Below are 19,371 nucleotides of genomic sequence, written 5' to 3'. Positions count from 1 at the left end.
AAGTCTTCTTTTTCTGAAACTCTTAGCTATAATTTCCTTTCTTCTAGAGAAGGGATTTATAAACTTTTTTATGGATTCTTTCTCAGAATAATGTTTTTAATGTTAAAATAAAATACATAAGATTTGAAAGAAAATTAATTATATTGAGATACAATTACAATCTCCTTATTGCCTACATTCATAATTGAAGAAAAACTTCTAAATTCACTTAGAAGTTAATGAAGATAAATGTCTAAGTTTTTTTTCTCATCCAAGTTTACAGGTCCCCTTATGATAGAAAAGAAAATGGCACATAAAAAATTGGCAGCAGTTTATTTAGAACACTATTAAGTGACAGTTATTTTATTATTATTTTGCACAAAAAGCTCATTCTTACTCTTTTATAGATGTTTGGAGGGCCTGCCAAATGTAATATTAAGCTATTGAAGAGAAATGAAAGTGCAGAAGTGTCAGAAAACCAAAAGGTTGTGACTGGTTACCCAAATGCTATTGATAAGGTAAAAAACCATTCATTCAATTTCTCTTCCTGAACTTTGGCACCTGGGAAGATGATTGAGTGGAAATTACGTGATCATTTTTGTACCTAAAATTTTTAACTTTTTCCATGTCCTTCTACTTTCATCTCTCTTCATGCACAAAATATTTCTTCTTTTAGCCAAACCCTAGAATTGAGAACTTTTTAGCATCCTTGAATATCTCCAAAGAAAAAGAAGTACAATCATCTCATCATGAAGAGCCTCCAAGTGAAGAACTTTTGTCACCACAGTCATTTGCAATGGTTCGTATTTTGTAGGAGCTTTCATACTGTAATGACTTCACTGTTGTGGCCTGCGCATACCTACCCCATGTAACTCTTAAAATGGTTTGGTCTCCTGTGTACTGGAGTGTTACATCATATTGACATTTTGTGAGGAAAACCAGGCTGCCCTGGTCAATTATCTATCTGTTTGATTGTTTGTTTTCCTCTTTAAACCATATAGCTCCCTTGCTTTTCAAACATTGCTACCAGGCAGTTTGGTCAGGTTAAGCAGAAGGATTAAGTATTGTTTCTGTGGCAGAAAATGTGGTTATTTTTTTTTCAACTCTAGATTGTTGATTTTGCTTAACTCCCTATCTGAAGGTAGTTACCATCTTAATTTTTAACAATGTAACTCAGGGTTAATAAACTCTGTAATTCTAATGTTAACTTTTTTCCACCTACCCCCACCATCTCTGTACCAATCATTTTCAAAACAGAAGGGAACTCGGATGCTTAAAGAAATACTAAAAATTGATGGCTCTGATGCTGTGGATCATAAAAATGAAACGAAGCAGTTTGGTAATGAAGTCAATGTTTCCTCTAATAGAAGAGATGAATATGGACCTTCCTCCCAGGCTAAACAAAATAAGAAATTAAGTATGTAAACTAAACTAAGCACTATTACTAATAATCAATATCATTTCAAAACTTCAGTTAATTTGGGGTATTTTTTCATGTGCTTTTTGAAGATAAAACTAATATTTTTAAAAGAGTATGATTAAGAGTAACAAATAAGAGTATAATTTTTATGCTTGTGTTATTAAATAATAATATAACTATGTAACCATTAGATCTGTAGTCCCTGTCTTATGATTACTTAAATTGTGCTATTATAGATATTCATTCTTTAGTACCCAAACATAGAAAAGTTTTTAGATCCTAGATTTTTTTCTCAGTAATTTAAAAACAATTATGTAACTTAAGTATGTTATTTCACTTTACTAAGATTTTAAGATTTTTTTTCTATTTACAAAATGAGAATAACATTGCAAATGACTTGTGATAATTATATGATACATATAAAGCAGTTAGCACTGTGTCTGGCTTATTATAGGTACCAATAATTGATATTAGTACTATGTTACAATAGGTTGACTGACATAAAAATAGAAAAAGTGATAAAATCAATTAAAAATAATTAATAGATAGGGCACCTGCGTGGCTCAGTGGGTTAAAGCCTCTGCCTTCAACTCAGGTCATGATCCCAGGGTTCTGGGATCGAGCCCCGTATTGGGCTCTCTGCTCAGTGGGGAGCCTTCTTCCCTTCCTCTCTCTGCCTGCCTCTCTGCCTACTTGTGATCTGTCTAATAAATAAATAAAATCTTTTAAAAAAGAAATTAATAGAGGGGTGCCTCAATGATTCATTTAGTTAAGCGTCCAACTCTTGATTTGGCTCACGTCATTATCTCTGGATTGTGGGATCAAGCCCTGCATCAAGCTCCGTGCTGGGCATGGAGCCTGCTTGTGATTCTCTTTCTCCCTTACCCTCTGCCCCAACCCCTCTTTCTCTCTCCCTCTCTTAAAAAAAAAAAAAAGACTGAATGTAGACATTGGAAAGTAGGTACTTATCTTAAAACTGTGAAGCCTATAGTATACCATCTGGTACATAGCCAGATTTTAATACACATCCATCATTGCTCCTACTCTCTGTGTCTCCTATATTTTAGTATTACGCCTCTGTAAATTATCTACAGAAGCCTCCTAGGAAGAATGACTAATATAAAAGTAAGTGGGGACAGAAGTTTCTAGAAGTAAAAAAAATTTTGAAATAGATCTGAGTTCATTAAGGATCAAAATCTGGAAAAAAATCAGAGCCTAGCTTCATTTATCTTCTATTTTAGTGAATATTAGAATAAATGATTAATTTAAAATTCCAATAACTATTAGGAAACTATCATGGTGACACACACGCTCTTAAAGTAGAACAAAGTAAAATTTTAAAACAAAACTGGAAAAAGGTGGTTCAGCTGTCAAAAACAATTAACTTTATTTCAGAATAGTGAAGAATATCTTATCTCTTAGAGTCAAAAGCTCAGAATCCAGCCCAAAATACAGAGTTAATAAGTTCTGTGACTTTGGGCAAGCCACTTAACCTTTTCTTAATCTGTAATAATAAGAGGTTTAGTTTCATTCTTCACTGGGATATGCTCTTGTTCTATTAGCCAGTTTGTTGATCATAAAGAATGTGAACTTTCAGAATGTTTTAATCATCTTCTATAAAAGCACTTTTTAAAAGGGTTACTTTTAGAAAAAACTTCTAAGCAGCATCATTTGGGAGCAACCAAACCGTTTATCCATGTGTTGCAGAACCTAAGATGGAATTTTGACAAGTAAGACTGAAGCCAAAGCCTCAAAACTTAAAATTTTTTTTAAGATTTTATTTATTTATTTGACAGACAAAGATCACAGGTAGGCAGAGAGGCAGGCAAAGAGAGAGGGGGAAGCCAACTCCCAACTGAGCAGAGAGCCTGATGCGGGGCTCCGTCCCGAGACCCTGAGATCATGACCTGAGCCGAAGGCAGAGGATTCACCCACTGAGCCACCTAGGTGCCCCTCAAAACTTAAGATTTAATTGTAAATCAGCTCAAGAAAACTGCTTGTTCAAACATAGCTTTGCTCAAACATAGCTATGTAGTCATTGATCTCTCAAGATTTCAGGTTTTTATAGTCAGCTACTTACCATATTTTAAAATCTTTATCTTAGTCATGTTTCATTAATCAGTTATAATCATCTAAAAATCTCTATTGAATTCTTGGTAATTTTAGGCAATACTAAATAATTTGCTTCATGAGAGCTTCCTTTTTTCATCTTTTAACAATTTTCTACTTGCTATCTATAAAGCCCTATAATAATTGCAGAGCTCAATATATAGTTTAATATCTGTATATATATCCTTTTCTGTTTTTTGGTAGCATCTTACATGAATAAGCCTCACAGTACTAGCGAATACCATAATGTTCAGTCTATGGACCATGTGTGTTGGCCTGCTCCCAGCCATATCCCTCCTGTGTCCACACCAGTAACTGAACTTTCTCGAATTTGTTCCCTTATTGGAATGCCACAACCAGATTTCTCCTTTCTTAGAACACCACAGGTACAGTATACTACTGTTGCATTTATATAACTTATTTAACACTGAACTTAAATAAATGACTGAAAATCTTTGGCAAAAATAATATAATGGAGCTGATTTTTTCTTTTACTTTATGAGCAGCATAGATTTATACTTCCCACTATGGCTCACTCACATTTATGCCAGAGCCCACAGAGATGCTGACAAAGAGGAAACCTGGGCAGCACATAGCCTGGACAGATTGATAGAGCCAGGGATCTTTGTCTACAGCAGAAGCTTTCAAACTTTTGGCTTCATAAACTCCCACTGTTTTGGTTTTTTTTTTGAGGTCCTGCCAAGGTTTTTGTTTACTTGTGTTATGTTCTTATTAACTCTATTAGAAACTGAAATTGAAAAAAATTAAAAATATTTATTAAAAATAACTTTTCAAAAACTTAGTGGGAAGAATAGCACTGCTCTACATTTTTGCAAGTCTTTTCCATCTCTAGCCTAATGGAAGAAGCTGGATTCTCATATCCGCTTCTTAATATCAATCTCTTGTGTTATGTTTTGGTTGAAGTACCTGAAGAAAGTACCTGAAGTACCCCAGACAGATTGATAGAGAAAGGGAAAGAATTTTAATAACCTTTTCAGATAATGGATTTTTTTTGATACTACACTTAAATGTGGTATTTACTTAGAAGTTAGTTGCGGTGTAGAATTTAAAGCTATTCCAGTGGATTTTATGTCCTCTGTATACTTGTGAGAAAGTAAGAGTGGAAATGGCAGATAGCACCTTAATATTATTATGAAAATAGTTTTGACCTCAGGGACCTCCTGAAAGGGTTTCAGGGACTCCCAGGCTGCCCAGACTGTACCTTGAGAACCACTTACTATAGGAAAGTTTGTTTTATCTTCTTTTTATCCAAGTTCTTAATACATTCTCACCTAAAACAAAGCAATCTTAAATTAATATTATTACATAAAAATAAGTAGAATTTTTTAAAAATTTTTTTTGTAAAAGAAAAAATGTATAATAGAGAGTTATATACCTTAAATGTGAACATGAAATTGGTCATTACCACTAAGTCTTTTAGATTTTGGCAGTTAATTCATATTAATGAAATATCTGCTATTCCGAGGAGGGTGTAAAGCAGGAGTCAGCAAAATTTTTTTTTTCAAGGGCCAAATAGTAAATGTTTTAGGCTTCATGGTCTCTGTCACAGCTAATCAGCTGGGCTGTTATAGTATGAAAACAGACATAGGCAATACATGAAAGGACTTGGCTGTATTGCAAAAAAACCCAAAAACTGAAACAAACCTTTTTTACAAAAACAAGCAAAAGACCTAGTTTCCTAACCCTTGGTATAAAGAAAAAATTTTACTGGCTTTCATTTGCATTAGGATTCTTGACCCTTCAGCTAGCTTAATGAGCATTTTATTTTATAAACATTGCAAGATTAGGAGATGATTCTAAAGTTTTAGTAGGGCAACCCAAAACTAAATTGATTGCCCTTTTGAATTTTTTAATTCTTTTTTACAGAATGTCACATAAAATTATTCTGCTTATTTAGACTAAGTATGGGGGGAGGAAACCAATATCCTAGACAGTTAACTTTATAGACATTTCATATTCTCTTTTTTAGACAATGACAGTTTGCCAGGTAAAATTATCTAATGGCTTACTGGTACATGGGCCACAGTGCCATTCTGAAAATGAAGCCAAGGAAAAAGCCGCACTTTTTGCTTTACAACAATTGGTAAGAATTGATCATGACTTCTCTACTAAACTTTTAATTAATCTCTATAGATGTTTTTGTTGCATTGTCTTTTAACTTTTAAATACTTCCTTAGGGCTCCTTAGGAGTGAATTTTCCTTTGCCTCCACCAATATTTCCAAATTATCCTCCTGCTGTACCACCCGGAACCATTCCTCCAGTTTTTCCTCAACCTACTGGTAAGATATTTGGCTCCTCTAAATATTTGTTATTGGGGCACCTGGGTGGCTCAGTCAGTTAAGTGTCTGCCTTTGCCTCAGGTCATGATCCCAGAGTTCTGGGATCAAGTCCTCATCGGGCTCCTTGCTCAGTGGGGAGTCTGCTTCTCACTCTCCTTCTGCCCCCCGCCTCATGCTCTCTCTCTGACTCACTCTATCTCAAATAAATAAAATCTTCAAAAAATAATAAAATAAAGGGGGCACCCAGCTGGCTGAGTCATTAAGCATCTGCCTTCAGCTCAGGTCATGATCCTGGGGTTCTGGGATCGAGCCCTGCATCTGGCTCCCTGCTCAAACGGGAAGCCTGCATCTCCTCCTCCCATTCTTCCAGATCTGTGTGTGAGTGTGTGTGTGTGTGTCTGTCTGTCTGTCTGTCAAATAAATAAATAAATAAGTAATCTTTTCATTAATTAAATGAAATAAATACTTGTTAATGAGTTACTGGTTTTTTTTTTTTTAAGATTTTATTTACTTATTTGACAGACAGAGATCACAAGCAGGCAGCGAGGCAGGCAGAGAGGGGGGAAGCAGGCTCCCCACCGAGCAGAGAGCCTGATGAGGGTCTTGAACCCAGGACCCTGAGATTATGACCTGAGCCGAAGGCAGAGGCTTAACCCACTGAGCCACCCAGGCACCCCTGAGTTACTGTTTTTAAAAAGTTATTTTAATCTCTGACTGCCTCTCTGCCTACTTGTCATCTCTGTCTGTCAAATAAATTAAATAAATAAATAAAATCTAGAAAATCTGAATTGATCTAAAAAAAAAAAAAGTTATTTTAAGAAGCATCATTTTGAGGAAACCAAAAAAATTTATTTAAATGTCTAGGGAATGTAAGAAGGAATTAGGAGAAGTCAGTCTGAAACCAGAGCCTGTAGATTGATGTAGAAATACTATTCCCTTTTACAGCTTCTAGTTTGGATATAGTAGGACTGTTCTTTGTTCTGGGCAGCCCCTTATTCCCCAGTAGCTGCCAACAGATGAATTCGTGTTTAAGTCAGACTTCAAAGCACAGGTAGGGGAAGGGGAGAGAAAACAGAAGCGGAAGGAGTAAAAAACAGGTAAGACTTTGAAGCTGCAGATATGAAAGAAACTTTCCCTTGATGATGAAGGAAATGAAGAATGAAGGAGTTTTTAAGCTTACTGTGTATCTCTTAATATTCTCTATCTTCCTCCTTAAAATATAGAACCTCAGTTATCAAGCAGGTAGCTCCCTGCTTTCTGTAGCCATTTGAGGTCTTCATATGTTCGGAGGGAATGAAAGGGTCACTGTGGAATCAGGATTTTTGTCCAGACTCTTTTATTAACTGATTTTGAGAAAATCATGTAACTTCTTTGGAACTCCCATTTTCTTATTTATGCTAGACTATATCCAGGATTTCTATGAGACTACCATTTTGTAATTTTATCATCCTAAATCTTTAGCTCATTAAACATGTAGATAGCAAGTAGAAAATTGTTAAAAGATGAAAAAAGGAAGCTCTCATGAAGCATGTTTTTCTAATGGCAGTTGACTTCTTCATATCCTGATTATCATTTTTAAACCAATCATTTGTTTATTTCGAGTTTACAAAATTTCTGAGCCTACTGTGTGCCAGATATTACTCTAGGAGCTCTACATACCTACTCTTCTCTGCAAACATTAGAAAATTTAATAATACTGATTAAACAGGTTTGCCCTTCTCTTTGCCCAAACTACATGAAACTGAATAGTAAGTGTGATTTTAAAAGTATAAACCTACAAGGACAGAGGTGAAAGAGGAAATACCAGCAGATTAGAAATTTGAAAAGAGTTTGTGATGAGAAAAGGAACTGAAGGAGTAGTAACTAATTTAGCAGAGCATGAGTCAGTTACAAACTAAAATATCTGTAGAAGATAATACAAATTAGTTGATGAGTAGCTCATCCCTGACAGATCCCAAGAGATTCAGAACTTAGAAGTGTCAGAAGCTATCAGTGCTTCCAGTGAGGCATGGGCTGAAAAGAGGAGGATTGTTTCTAAGTCTGAATGTGGAGGAATGGGACTGCTCCTCCTTCCCCCACACAGGCAGTTGCCTCTTCAGGCAGAGCACTGGAGGTATGTGCTCCAGAAGGTTTCCTAGATACGGGGACAACAGGCACAGAGTAGAGATATAAGACTGAAAACTGATATTAAGGTAAATTTCTTTTTGCTATCCTGTTCTCAGTTTGTAGCCAGCCATAGCTCATATAGGAAGTAGGAAGTAGGAAGATGGTTCTTTTCAGAAATTCACTGAACTGTGAAGAAAAGACCTAATGACTTTTGGAAGAAAGACCAAAAGGCTGGCTCACCACCAAATAACGAAGTGGATCTTTCTAGGGCTATTCTAGAGAGAAGCTCTCATGTCATGTAGCCCCTTAACACAAACACTGCTTCTAATCACAGTTTTAGTGCTCTTTAATATGAATAGATACAAGACTGAGAGAGATCTGGAACATTTGGGGAAAATCTCTAACATTAAAAGAGAGAGAGGGACGCCTGGGTGGCTCAGTTGGTTAAGCAGCTGCCTTCGGCTCAGGTCATGATCCCAGCGTCCTGGGATCGAGTCCCACATCGGGCTCCTTGCTGGGCAGGAAGCCTGCTTCTCCCTCTGCCTTTGCTGCCACTCTGTGGCACTCTGTGCTCACTCTCTCTCCCTCTCTCTCTGACAAATAAATAAATAAAATCTTAAAAATAAATAAATAAATAAATAAATAAAAGAGAGAGAGAATGTAGGAAGTAAAAAAACTTCAAAGATAGCTCATGGTTAATATTCTTAAAGAGATAAAACAATATTGCAACTAAAATATAAGAACAAGAATGTAAGAGGGAAAAAAAGAACAATTGGAGAATAAGAACTAAATTGTTAAGTTGAAATTTTAAATTCCAAGATATAAAGCCTTAGCAAAGCCAAAGAATTCTCAGGAAGAACAAGATAAAAAGTGGAAAATCAGAAAGAATGGAGATTTAGAGGAAGAGTACACAGATCCAGGACTTGTCTAATTGGAGTTCCAGAACAAAGAACCAGAGACAAAGGTAGGAAAGGAAGAAAGTATCAAAGAAATAAGATAAAAATGTTTCCTGGACTAAAGGACATGCAGCTCTAAGTTGAAAGGGCTACCAAATGCTTAGCACAATGAATGAAAAAAGAGATTGCCTTGAAATTGAGAATACCAAATGATAAAGAGGTTGTCTGAAGAGAACTGGGAAGCACTGAGCATTGAATACATCAAAATTCTGAGGCAGAATTAGTTTGTTTTTGTTTTTGTTTTCGTTTTTAAGATTTTTATTTATCTGTTAGACAGATCACAAGTAGGCAGAGAGGCAGGCAGAGAGAGAGAGGAGGAAGCAGGCTCCCCGCTGAGCAGAGAGTCCGATGCGGGGCTCCATCCCAGGACCCTGGGATCATGACCTGAGCCGAAGGCAGAGGCTTTAACCCACTGAGCCACCCAGGTGCCCCCTGAGGCAGAATTAGTTTTATCTTAGATTTCTTTGTAGAGTCAAACTATAAGTCTAGTACAAGGTAGAATAAAAACATTTTGAGACATGCTAATCTCCTTCTTATGCACCCTTAAGGAGCTAGAGGATTGATTATATGTTCCAGCAAAACAAAGTAGTTGTAAGAGAGACAGAAAGAAAAGGAGAAAGAAAAAAGGAAGACACAAAGAAGGAAAGAAAATATGAAAGAAAAACCATAAGACTACACCACAAGAGGTCTAGTATACTAACGCAATGAATGGAAGTCCCAGTGTGCCAGCTGCTCAGCAGCTGTAGAAAGTAACTCTTCCCAATTGGAAGAGCAGAGGGAGGTCTTAGAAGGTAAGATAGTTATCTGATAAATGGGCAGCATCTGGAAGAACATCTAGGATAAGTACATAGAAGAGTTAGAAGAGTAAGAAGTTTTAAGAAGATAATTACTTTTCAAAGAGTAGGGATGCCTGGGTGGCTCACTTGGTTAAGCGTGTGTCTTCGGCTGAGGTCATGATCCTGGGGTCTGGGGTTGAGTCCTGCATTGGACTCCCTACTTAGTGGGGAGCCTACTTCTCCTTCTGCCTGCCGCTCCATCTGCTTGTGCTTGCTCTCTCTCTTTCTCTGTCTCCCTCTGACAAATTAAAAAAACTTTAAAAATACTTAAATTTTTTAAAAAACAGTAAAACAGTTTTACAAGAAAAGAACATAATCAGAGTACCTACTTGGCTCTGCAATGACAATATTTACAGAACCACATACTGTAAACCCCACTTATATATTTAAACAAATATATTTGTTTAAATCATAAATCATAAATAATGATATATTTTTATTGGAAAAACAGAGCAAGTAGTAAGGAGTGATATAAAATAATTTTGATTTTGATCTACCTGAATTCTGATTTATCTTACTAGGAAGTCAGTAGACCTAAAAGTGCCTAACATTGAAAAATCAGTAGTAGTAGAAGCAAATTATTGAATAGTGGTAGAAATAAACAGCTTAAACAGTTAAACCTGGGATCATCTACTCTATTATGTTGAAAATATTTTTATTACAATGTGTATATACTACTTTGACTTCTTAAGAAAATGTAATTTGTTTAAGGACGTAAGTTCCTGAGTAGCAAAACTAGCATTCATACGCAAGTCTTTCTAACTCCAAAGTCCATGGTTTTGTTACTGTACTGCACTGGTATTTCTTCAACTGTATAGACAATGCTTTAGTCATAAAATTTTTGTGACTGAATAAATCTGATGTTTTCATATAGCTCAAGGAATTACGTTCACTGTGACGTCCAAAATCTAATTTGACAGCTTTTTCTCTTTCAAAAGTGAACCCAGTAACTCTATATAAATCTTTAGTATAATTAATATGTGTAGGTTATGAGATGTATTATCTAAAAAGAATGATTGTTTTTCCACTTATCGATTTTTTTTAAGATTATTTATTTATTTAACAGACAGAAAGCACAAGTAGGCAGAGAGAGAGGAGGAAGCAGGCTCCCTTCCACTTATCGATATTTTACAGCTTGATATTTTTACCTTTTTTGTGTTAATTGTTACACTTATATTCATTAGTATATCATGTTTATGATACTGTATTCCTATCTCCCAAGAATTTTAAGGTTATAATTGGAATTCTTTTGGTCTCATAATAGGTGTTCTCCCATGGTCCATTTCAGTTGGACCATATTATACATGATATAAGTAAAAGCCAAGAGATTTCAATGTTAATCGGGAGAAAAAACTGAATCATCAGATTAACATTTTAAAGTTATTTTGTAGATTTCTATTTTCTGGTATTAAAAGTCCCAGTGGAAAAAAAGTGGAGGAAAGTGTATTTTATATTTAGAACAGTGATTTTTTGAGGGGGAAATTGTGGAACTGATCCTTGCAGAAGATAATTAGCATCTTTTAAACAGATCTTATTAACATTATGACTGGCACCAAAGTTGCTTATAGTTAGTAATACTGAGACCTGATTTTCTGAATATTTTTAGCATTTTTCATATTAAAAGTTGTCTTCATCCTAGATCTTGTACATTTGTAATTCAAAACACTAAAATATATGATTCTTTTGCTGATACCAAAATTTCTCAAGTGGCTGAATTATTAAGCTATACTGTCTTACAGGTTTGGCTGCCTTTTTATCTCTCTGAAAAGAAGTTTTGAACATAGTGCATATCTTCTTCAGTGGTGATGTGCTAATGTCCCACTTGTCATTTTTTTAAAGAGTTTATTTATTTATTTTAAAGAGAGGAGAGAGAGCACATGTGCCAACTGGGGGAGGAGCAGAGGGACAAAGAGAGGGGATCTCACTCAAGCAGACTCCACACTAAGTGCAGAGCCCAGCTTTGGGCTTGATCTCACAACCCTGAGATCATGACCTGAGCTGAAATCAAGAGTCAGATGCCCAACAGACTGAGCCACTCAGGCACCCCAGGAATCTGTATTGTTAACAAGCTCCACAGGTGGATTCTTACGCAGTCACTACCAGTGCAGCATTTAGAAACTACTACATTAAACAATGACAAGTTTGGGGCACATGGGCAGTTCACTCGGTTAAGAGTCCAACTCTTGGTTCTGGCCCAGGTCAGGATCTCAGGGTCGTGAGGTAGATCCCCACATCAGGCTCCCTGCTAAGCATGGAGCCTGTTTAAGATTCTGTTTTCTTCTCCCTCTGCCCCTCCCTCCCCTTTAAAAACAAAGAGACACACAAAAACTGCAGATTCCTTGGATTCCTCAAAAAATTAAGAATAAGGGATCATATGATCCAGCAATCTATTTCTGGTTATTTACCCAAAGAAAACAAAAACACTAATTCAGAAAGATGCATGCATGCTTATGGAAGAAACCTGAATGTCCATCAAAGTAAAACTGAGAAAAGCAAATACCGTATGATTTCATTTATATGTGGAATCTCAAAACAGACTCATAAATATAGATTAAACTGGTGGTTACCAGAGGAGAAGGGAGTGGGGGATGGGCAAACAGGTAAAGGGACTGAGGTACAAACTTCTAGTTATAAAATAAGTCACAAAGACAAAAGGAACAGCAGAGGAAATACATTCAATAATATTTTAATAACTTTTTATGGTGACAGGTAGTAACCACACTTATGGTGAGCACTTTGTTGTACTCACTATACTCACTATTGTACACTGACACTCATATTGTGTATCAACTGTACTTCAAAAAATACAGATTCCTGGTTCCCTCCAAGTCTAATAGGCCTGGGGTCTTCCCCAGGAATCTGTATTTCACAAGCTCCCCAGGTGACTCTAATACACAAATCAGTTTTGGAAACCACAGTTCAGTGTACATTTAGTAAGAAACAAAATGTAATTTTTAAAAATCCTTTAATTAAGAATACTAGAATAGGGAAAAGAAAGATTCTGCATGTGAAATGAAAGTGATCAGATTTCAAGACTTGAGCTTTTTTGGTTTTTTTGTAGGCTGGGATCACTATGGAAGCAACTTAGCATTGGGGGCAGGTGAGATCCTTAAGATTTCTCTTTGTGCCCTGACTTTTCTTCCCTAAGGGACAGTTTCATGATCCTTTTATTAAATAGTATTACAAATATTCCTAAAGCTCATATAACTATATGGTACTCTTGGCCTTTGTAAGCCAGACAGCATAATGACAAGCTAACCTTATGTAAATACTTCACAGTCCTAAGGGGGGGCTCCTGAGGTGGAATGTTGTAAGCAAAATGGATTACAAGTTCAGTGTATGCCCTTTGTCAAGATGAAAAACAAAAAACAAAAACAAAATAAAGGGGACAGCAGAAAGAGATCTCAGATTTCAGGACTCTGATGATACCATTTTACTAAAAAAGAAATTGTCCATGATTTTTAACAGCTAATATAATGCCTTCATCATCTCACCTCTTTGGCTCCATGCCATGGGGACCACCAGTGCCAGTTCCTGGGAAACCATTTCATCATCCTTCATATTCTGGGACCATGCCAGTGGCTGGGGGAATGCCAGGTGGTGTGCACAATCAGTTCATACCTCTACAGGTGAGATCTGAAAAGAGAATTACTATATTTTTAAGAGAGTAATTTGCTAATGCTCAAGGACTGTTGAGAAAAATTTGTTTACTTAATTATTACTGATTAAAGGCCAACCAGAATCCCAGTACTGGTCCGGGTGCTAAGAATATTTATTAATGACCCATGCTCAGGGTGCCTGGCTGGCTCAGTCAGTAGAGTATACAATTCTTGCTCTCAGGGTCATGAGTTCAAGCCCCACGTTGAGTGTAGAGATTATATATATATATATACATATATATATATATGTGTGTGTGTGTGTGTGTGTGTTTGGTTTTTTTTTTTAAGAATATATATTATGACCATTGGTGACCAGTGTGACCTGGTCCCTGCTCTCTTTAAGTTTGTGTTCTAATAAATAACAATAATTACAGCAAGTAATATCCTTTTCTAGCACAAAGTGATTTTAAAATCAGGAATATAAATTGTTTTTAACTTATAGATAATTTTAAAATTTTCTTTATGATTAAGCTATGGAGAATTTTTATCCTTTATTTTCTTAAATCTGGTTTGTAGACTGTAAGTGGAAGTCTTAGGTCAGCATGATTGACAACTATTAGCAACATGGTTTATGACACTAGTTTTTTCTGCGTACATTGATAATTAACAACACTTTTATTCCTTAAAGGTTACTAAAAAAAGGGTTGCAAATAAAAAGAACTTGGAGAGTAAGGAGGCCCAGAGTTCTCACGCTACCCCACTTCAGACTAGCCAGCCAGGGTCTTCCAGTGTCACCAAAGTGATTCCACAGGAGAGTTCGTCTGCTTCCTTAAAGTCCTCTCAGATTACTCAGCCTGCGTCTTCTTTTCAAGTTGAAGCTGCCTCCCAAGGCCATAGTATCTCTCATCACAAGTCAACACCGAGCTCTTCTTCAAGAAGAAAATCAAGAAAACTGGCCGTCAATTTTGGCGTTTCTAAACCTTCTGAATAAATTTGGTATCTGGAATTAATTTCTTTCCTTTCCACCCACCTTTTTAGAAATCCATATCTGTGTCTCATAAAAAATTAGAATGTGCTATTTTAAAGTAGTACATTTTGATTAAAAAATTTCCTTTCAGTTAAAATTTTTTAATTTGTCAGGCACTTTTCATGCTATATCAAATTGGGCATCTTAAACATGCGCAGTTTGTTTTACATCAATTATACCTCAGTAAAGCTTTAAAAAGAAAAACTAAATTAAACCTTGTGTTAAAATAGTATCAGTGGACTAAGCATTAAAATGTACCACTCTAACTCTTGGCCTCTCATCAACAGAAGTATCCTGAACCATGAATTAGACATCATAGTGCAATAATAAAAATTTTTTTTACACTATTGAGGGATAATTAAATGGAGCTTGAAAATTGGGCCTCAATCTACTGAATGTGGATTTTATTTCTCTTTTTAATGATGTGACAGGTTTGTCAGGAGAATGGCTCTTATTTATAAGTATTTTAACTTAGCATTTTGTTGTCTCTGAGGGTCCTTTAGACCTGCTGTGAAATGATCACACTTGTTGTGGTGCTGCCAGTTTTGCTTTATTCTAAATTTTGTACCAAAGCAACTTTAGAATACTGATCAGAGTATTTCATTTAACTGCTTAGAACTATAAATAGCAATCTAGATTTGAGCAAGTAATTACAATTTTTTAGATTACTCAAGAACCAGCATTAGAAATTTCTAATAAAATTAAGTTTCAAAATCTACAGGGTACAACAACTCCAAATTAATCTTCTAATAGAATAAAATAAGATATATTAATCATGTTGTTAGTTGAAATAAATTGTGTTATTCTTTTATATAGCTTTTTACTTGCTTAAACATATATTAGAGCTTCTTTGTTGGTCCATGTGTAATGTTTCTTGAGATTGATGAAATTCTAATTTTTAAAAAAATTCTGAGGTGTGCTATAATACAGGCACAATCAGTTTGTGATGTACTTTATTTACATGACAAACGCCTGTCTCATTCTGTTTCCATATTTTTAGCTTTATGCTGAACTGTTCAGTGACTCTGGCATTTTGTCCTTGCATGTCATGTGTGAAGTGTGTGTATTGTTCAAGCTGTGGCTGTTGAAATCATTTTAGAATTTATGAAAATTTCTCAGTGGTAACAGGGCCTGAGTTTTTTTATATATGTATATAAATATGTACACGCACATATATATATATATATATCCTTTAGTTTTTGTGATATGCTTATATTTTTAAGGAAGTAAGTTATCATAATTTTTTAAAAAGTAGGAACCATAATGTTTATATGGAGCTACTTATTATTATATCCAGTTTCATTTAACTCATTAAAAACCCTGCCATGAGTCCTAAAGTAGTCTATTTGGTTTTTTTTTAAGTGCTGGTATTGAACTAAATGGATTCCTTTCCTAACTGCTGATTTCAGAGTTTCTCTAAATGTTAATAGGATATTTGTATATTAGTAGTGCCTTTAGTGTAAGAGATAAGTGTTCATTATCTGTCATTTATTATAGTCATGTGAGTTTCTGTGATTTTATTTTCTGTTAATTTTCTAGATTCAGATGTCCATTGGTTCCCAGCATGCCCTTGTTGGGAATGTTTATCTGTAGTGGGATCTTGAATAATGAAGCTCAAATAATTCTGTGTTTGTCCTTAGTGTCCCACAAACTCTCTCTTTGTTTTAAAAGGAAATCTGTATTATGAGAATACAATACAAAAAAGTTAAATTGTGATAATAATGTTAACCTCTTAACTACTTTAAAGTATGTAATATTTTTTATCTTATGTACCTGTACAAACTCCAGCATTCAAGAATTGCCTCGCTCATCACTGCTGTGTGGCCCCTCTAAAAACAGCATACAACCCACATCTTTTTTAGAGTACAAAGGAAGGAGCATGTGCCATGTTCTGAAAACTCCAAGATAAATTCCAAAAAGCATATTGCCACCAGATCCATAGGATATTTCCCCAGTGTTTGAGCAAAGTGAGCTGATAATTCTACATGAGTAGGCAGCAAAAGTGTTTTCTTTGTATTCCTTCCTCCCTTTTTAAAAAAACACATAGTATTCTAAAGGTCAAGATTGAAGAGAGATTAAAATATAGGAAAGAGCTTGATAATGATGAGATTAGTGGTCAGGCCTTCATCTTTTCCTTTCCCTTTGTAGACCTATTCCAAATGTGGGCATGAGATCAATAGGAGATCAGCAGGACTTGTGCCTCCCTGTGCAGGACATAAGGAACAGAGACTGTTTTTATCTCATGATAATCTTGAGGAGATTGGATTCGCTGATAGTATGGGAAATACAATTTTTCCGTCTTGGATTGGACAAACTCAGATCAGCTCAAAGTTTAGAAATATGTCCATTTGACTGTTTAATCTGCTGTAAACTTTCTGTGAAAGCTGTGGTCTCAATAAGGCACAGAAGAGCAGAGTCCCCAGATTGCTTCATGCTTCCATGTAACCAAGTTAGTTCCACGTAACTAAATATTCTTATTCAGTTAATTTCTCTTTTTTTTTTTGAGTGCATTAAGTGAATTTTGAAATTGATTCTTCTAGTTTCATTGTTCCTTGTTACAATCGCCTGCGTTGCCTGATCATCACCTAGTTTTATAATTGGACAAAATCTATTAATTGATTTAAACATCACGTAGACTAAGGTCTTAAACATCTGAGAGTCGGTTGCGTGAGACATTAATTTTGCCTGTCAGTGTACCTTGGTTTCAGTTTAAGATGTTGCTTGCTTTTCAGAGGGATAAGGAGTTCTTTTAAAACTGGAAAGATAAGGTTTGTTTTAGTTTTTGTTTCTATTAGGAGAGATGAAGAACTCTTGATGCAGGATTTTTGTTGTTTTTCCTTTCCTATGATCAGGTATTTGCTTTGGTTTTATTGGTTATTTGGTTATTTTCAAACTAATCTAGAATCTTCATTTAAGGGGAGAAGCAGTGAGGGAGGACTTGGAAGAAAGAAACCAATTAAATAAGATACTTCCAATCACTGCATTTTCAGACTATATTCTATCTTTCTTGATCAAGGAAGCAGGTAAGTTGCAGGGGCTTTTTTAGTCACTTTCCATCTGTTCTATTTGTATTACTGAATCATACTTTTTTGTAGTGGTTGTCTAATTTTTACCTTAGGGTGAATAACACTGTCCAGATCTCCACTGAAGTTAGGCCTAATGTGTTTTGTCTCGTTTTTCAGAGTATCTTTTTTAAAGCAACAGTGTACAATTTCCCAACTTTTCAAGCTTGCTATGTTTCTTAGGGTCATCTTGCTTCCAAATTGTGTTTTTACTATAGAGGAGAATTAATTTATTGGAGAGATATAACTGTGACAAGTTTTGTCTACTTTAAAAAAAAAATCACTTAAGTTCCTTTATCATTTTTCTAGAGATAGTGATAGCACTCAAACTGGTAGTGATCTTTATGCATATTTTGTAAGCTTCGTCAATGGAACAGTCTTTTTCACAGGAGCATCCTTTTCTAGTCAGGATAAAGCTTAAAATTCCAGAAATGAAGATTTTCAAACTGACCTGGTTTGTATTTCCATCAGACCTCTATATCTTCCGCCAGGGAGCAGTAAGAGACTGTGTTAAAACAGACAGACAACAGTGGTGAGTCAGCAGGCTTGTTGAAGTGTCCCTATTACCATACCATACTGAGTTAACAGCTCTGGTATTGCTGATCTTTTTTTTTCCCCCCCCCAGAGAGAGGGGGGGAAAAAAAACACATGTAAAATAGTTTTAGTAATTAAAAATATCAGCAATCTATAGCTGCTTTTGTGTTTGTATATATGTCAGTGAACCAGCAATTATGCCTTGCTCAATCAATGCATTCAGCCATCTCAAGTGCAATTTGTGATGGAGACTCTGGTTTCCAGTAGATAGTTTTACATAGTAAAACCTGCAAAAATTAATTTTTTCCCAGCAGTACACCCATTGCTTTTGATTTCAAAAATTGATATACTTTTAAATTGCCTAGGCCAAATAATTAAGTTCATACAGATGTTTTAGTAATTTGAAGCCAAATTCTCATACTGTTTCTCATGAATAATAAGACTGAGGATTTGGTCCACAGTTTGCTTTAAGTTATTTTGCTCCTTTTCCTTTACAGCTAAGGGGCTCTTTCCTTTGTTTGGGAGTTTGGTTTTTTTGTTGTTTTGCTGCCTCGGGTGTCTTACATTTTCTTTTGCTTGTACCCAGTTGCTTCTCTGAGGGTTTTCCTCTATTTTGATATATGGGTAATAAATAGTGTGTTGTATCAATCAAAATGTTCAACATTCTATTCATTTAAACAATATAATTCATACATATATACCTTAATTCATTTCTTTTCTCACATGGCTATTTTATAAGTAACTGGAATTTTTCATTAGATCTTATACAGAGCAGTATTTTATTAAATATTGAAAAGGGAAGACTTTTTGTGCTCATTTTGTAGTTTTTGTTTTATAAATATCTTTACATTATCTGCAATTAAAGTGTTTTAAACTTGCATTGGAATGGACTCCGAATGTATTTTTGTGTTAAGTTGTACATTTGTAGATCTCTAGCATGAAGTTAGCCTCCAAATGTTGTGCAGAAGGATTTTAAAATATAAGAGTCACTGAAAGAGTTTAAAAATCTATACATGTTAAATGCTATATGGATTTTAATTAAACACTTGAGAATGATTTCATAAGCTGTTTGTTCTTGTATATTTACATTACTATCAAAAGTAGGAACATTATAGTATTCACTTAAACCCTCTATCCTTTTACATCTGTGTTTTGAATCTATGTCATTTAGAGTAAACTGAGACAGATTGGTTGGTGGAAAAAGTCTGTGAAGATTGTAGTTTCCGATGGCCAGTGCTCAGAACCTTACTCTACTTACTACTGGTTGTAAATAAATGGTTATCATATTAGCATTGCCAAGTGATGTAAAGCCAAAGCCTCAGTTTCTTCATCTTCTGAAAGTTGAAACACTCTTTGTTGTTACTATGTATAAAGCACTAGGTACATACTAGGTGTATTACAAATGTTAGTAAATAAGGATTTGTCCTGTGTGTATGAAAATC

The 19,371-nt window shown here is 35.2% G+C and overlaps 1 protein-coding gene across 5 annotated transcripts in view; it reads left to right on the top strand.

The window, feature by feature from the left end:
• XRN1 (5'-3' exoribonuclease 1) overlaps positions 1-18,993 on the top strand; it is a 106,554-nt gene extending 87,561 nt beyond the window's left edge. For 3 of the 5 annotated variants that reach the window (XM_044251524.1, XM_044251523.1, XM_044251527.1), the window contains 9 exons: positions 387-497; positions 656-778; positions 1,237-1,396; positions 3,713-3,894; positions 5,499-5,612; positions 5,707-5,809; positions 12,769-12,807; positions 13,176-13,336; positions 13,995-18,993. In XM_044251524.1, the coding sequence (XP_044107459.1) occupies positions 387-497; positions 656-778; positions 1,237-1,396; positions 3,713-3,894; positions 5,499-5,612; positions 5,707-5,809; positions 12,769-12,807; positions 13,176-13,336; positions 13,995-14,297 (1,296 nt within the window). In that variant the 3' untranslated portion in view covers positions 14,298-18,993. The remainder of the gene's footprint in view (positions 1-386; positions 498-655; positions 779-1,236; positions 1,397-3,712; positions 3,895-5,498; positions 5,613-5,706; positions 5,810-12,768; positions 12,808-13,175; positions 13,337-13,994) is intronic. The other 2 variants (XM_044251526.1, XM_044251525.1) reach the window with 1 other exon arrangement.
• The last annotated feature ends 378 nt before the right edge of the window (positions 18,994-19,371 follow it).

This window comes from Neovison vison, chromosome 6 (assembly GCF_020171115.1).
Source record: "Neovison vison isolate M4711 chromosome 6, ASM_NN_V1, whole genome shotgun sequence".
Classification (NCBI taxonomy): domain Eukaryota; kingdom Metazoa; phylum Chordata; class Mammalia; order Carnivora; family Mustelidae; genus Neogale; species Neogale vison.
Note: the sequence above shows the minus strand (reverse complement) of the source record. Positions and strands in the feature narration are given on the sequence as shown.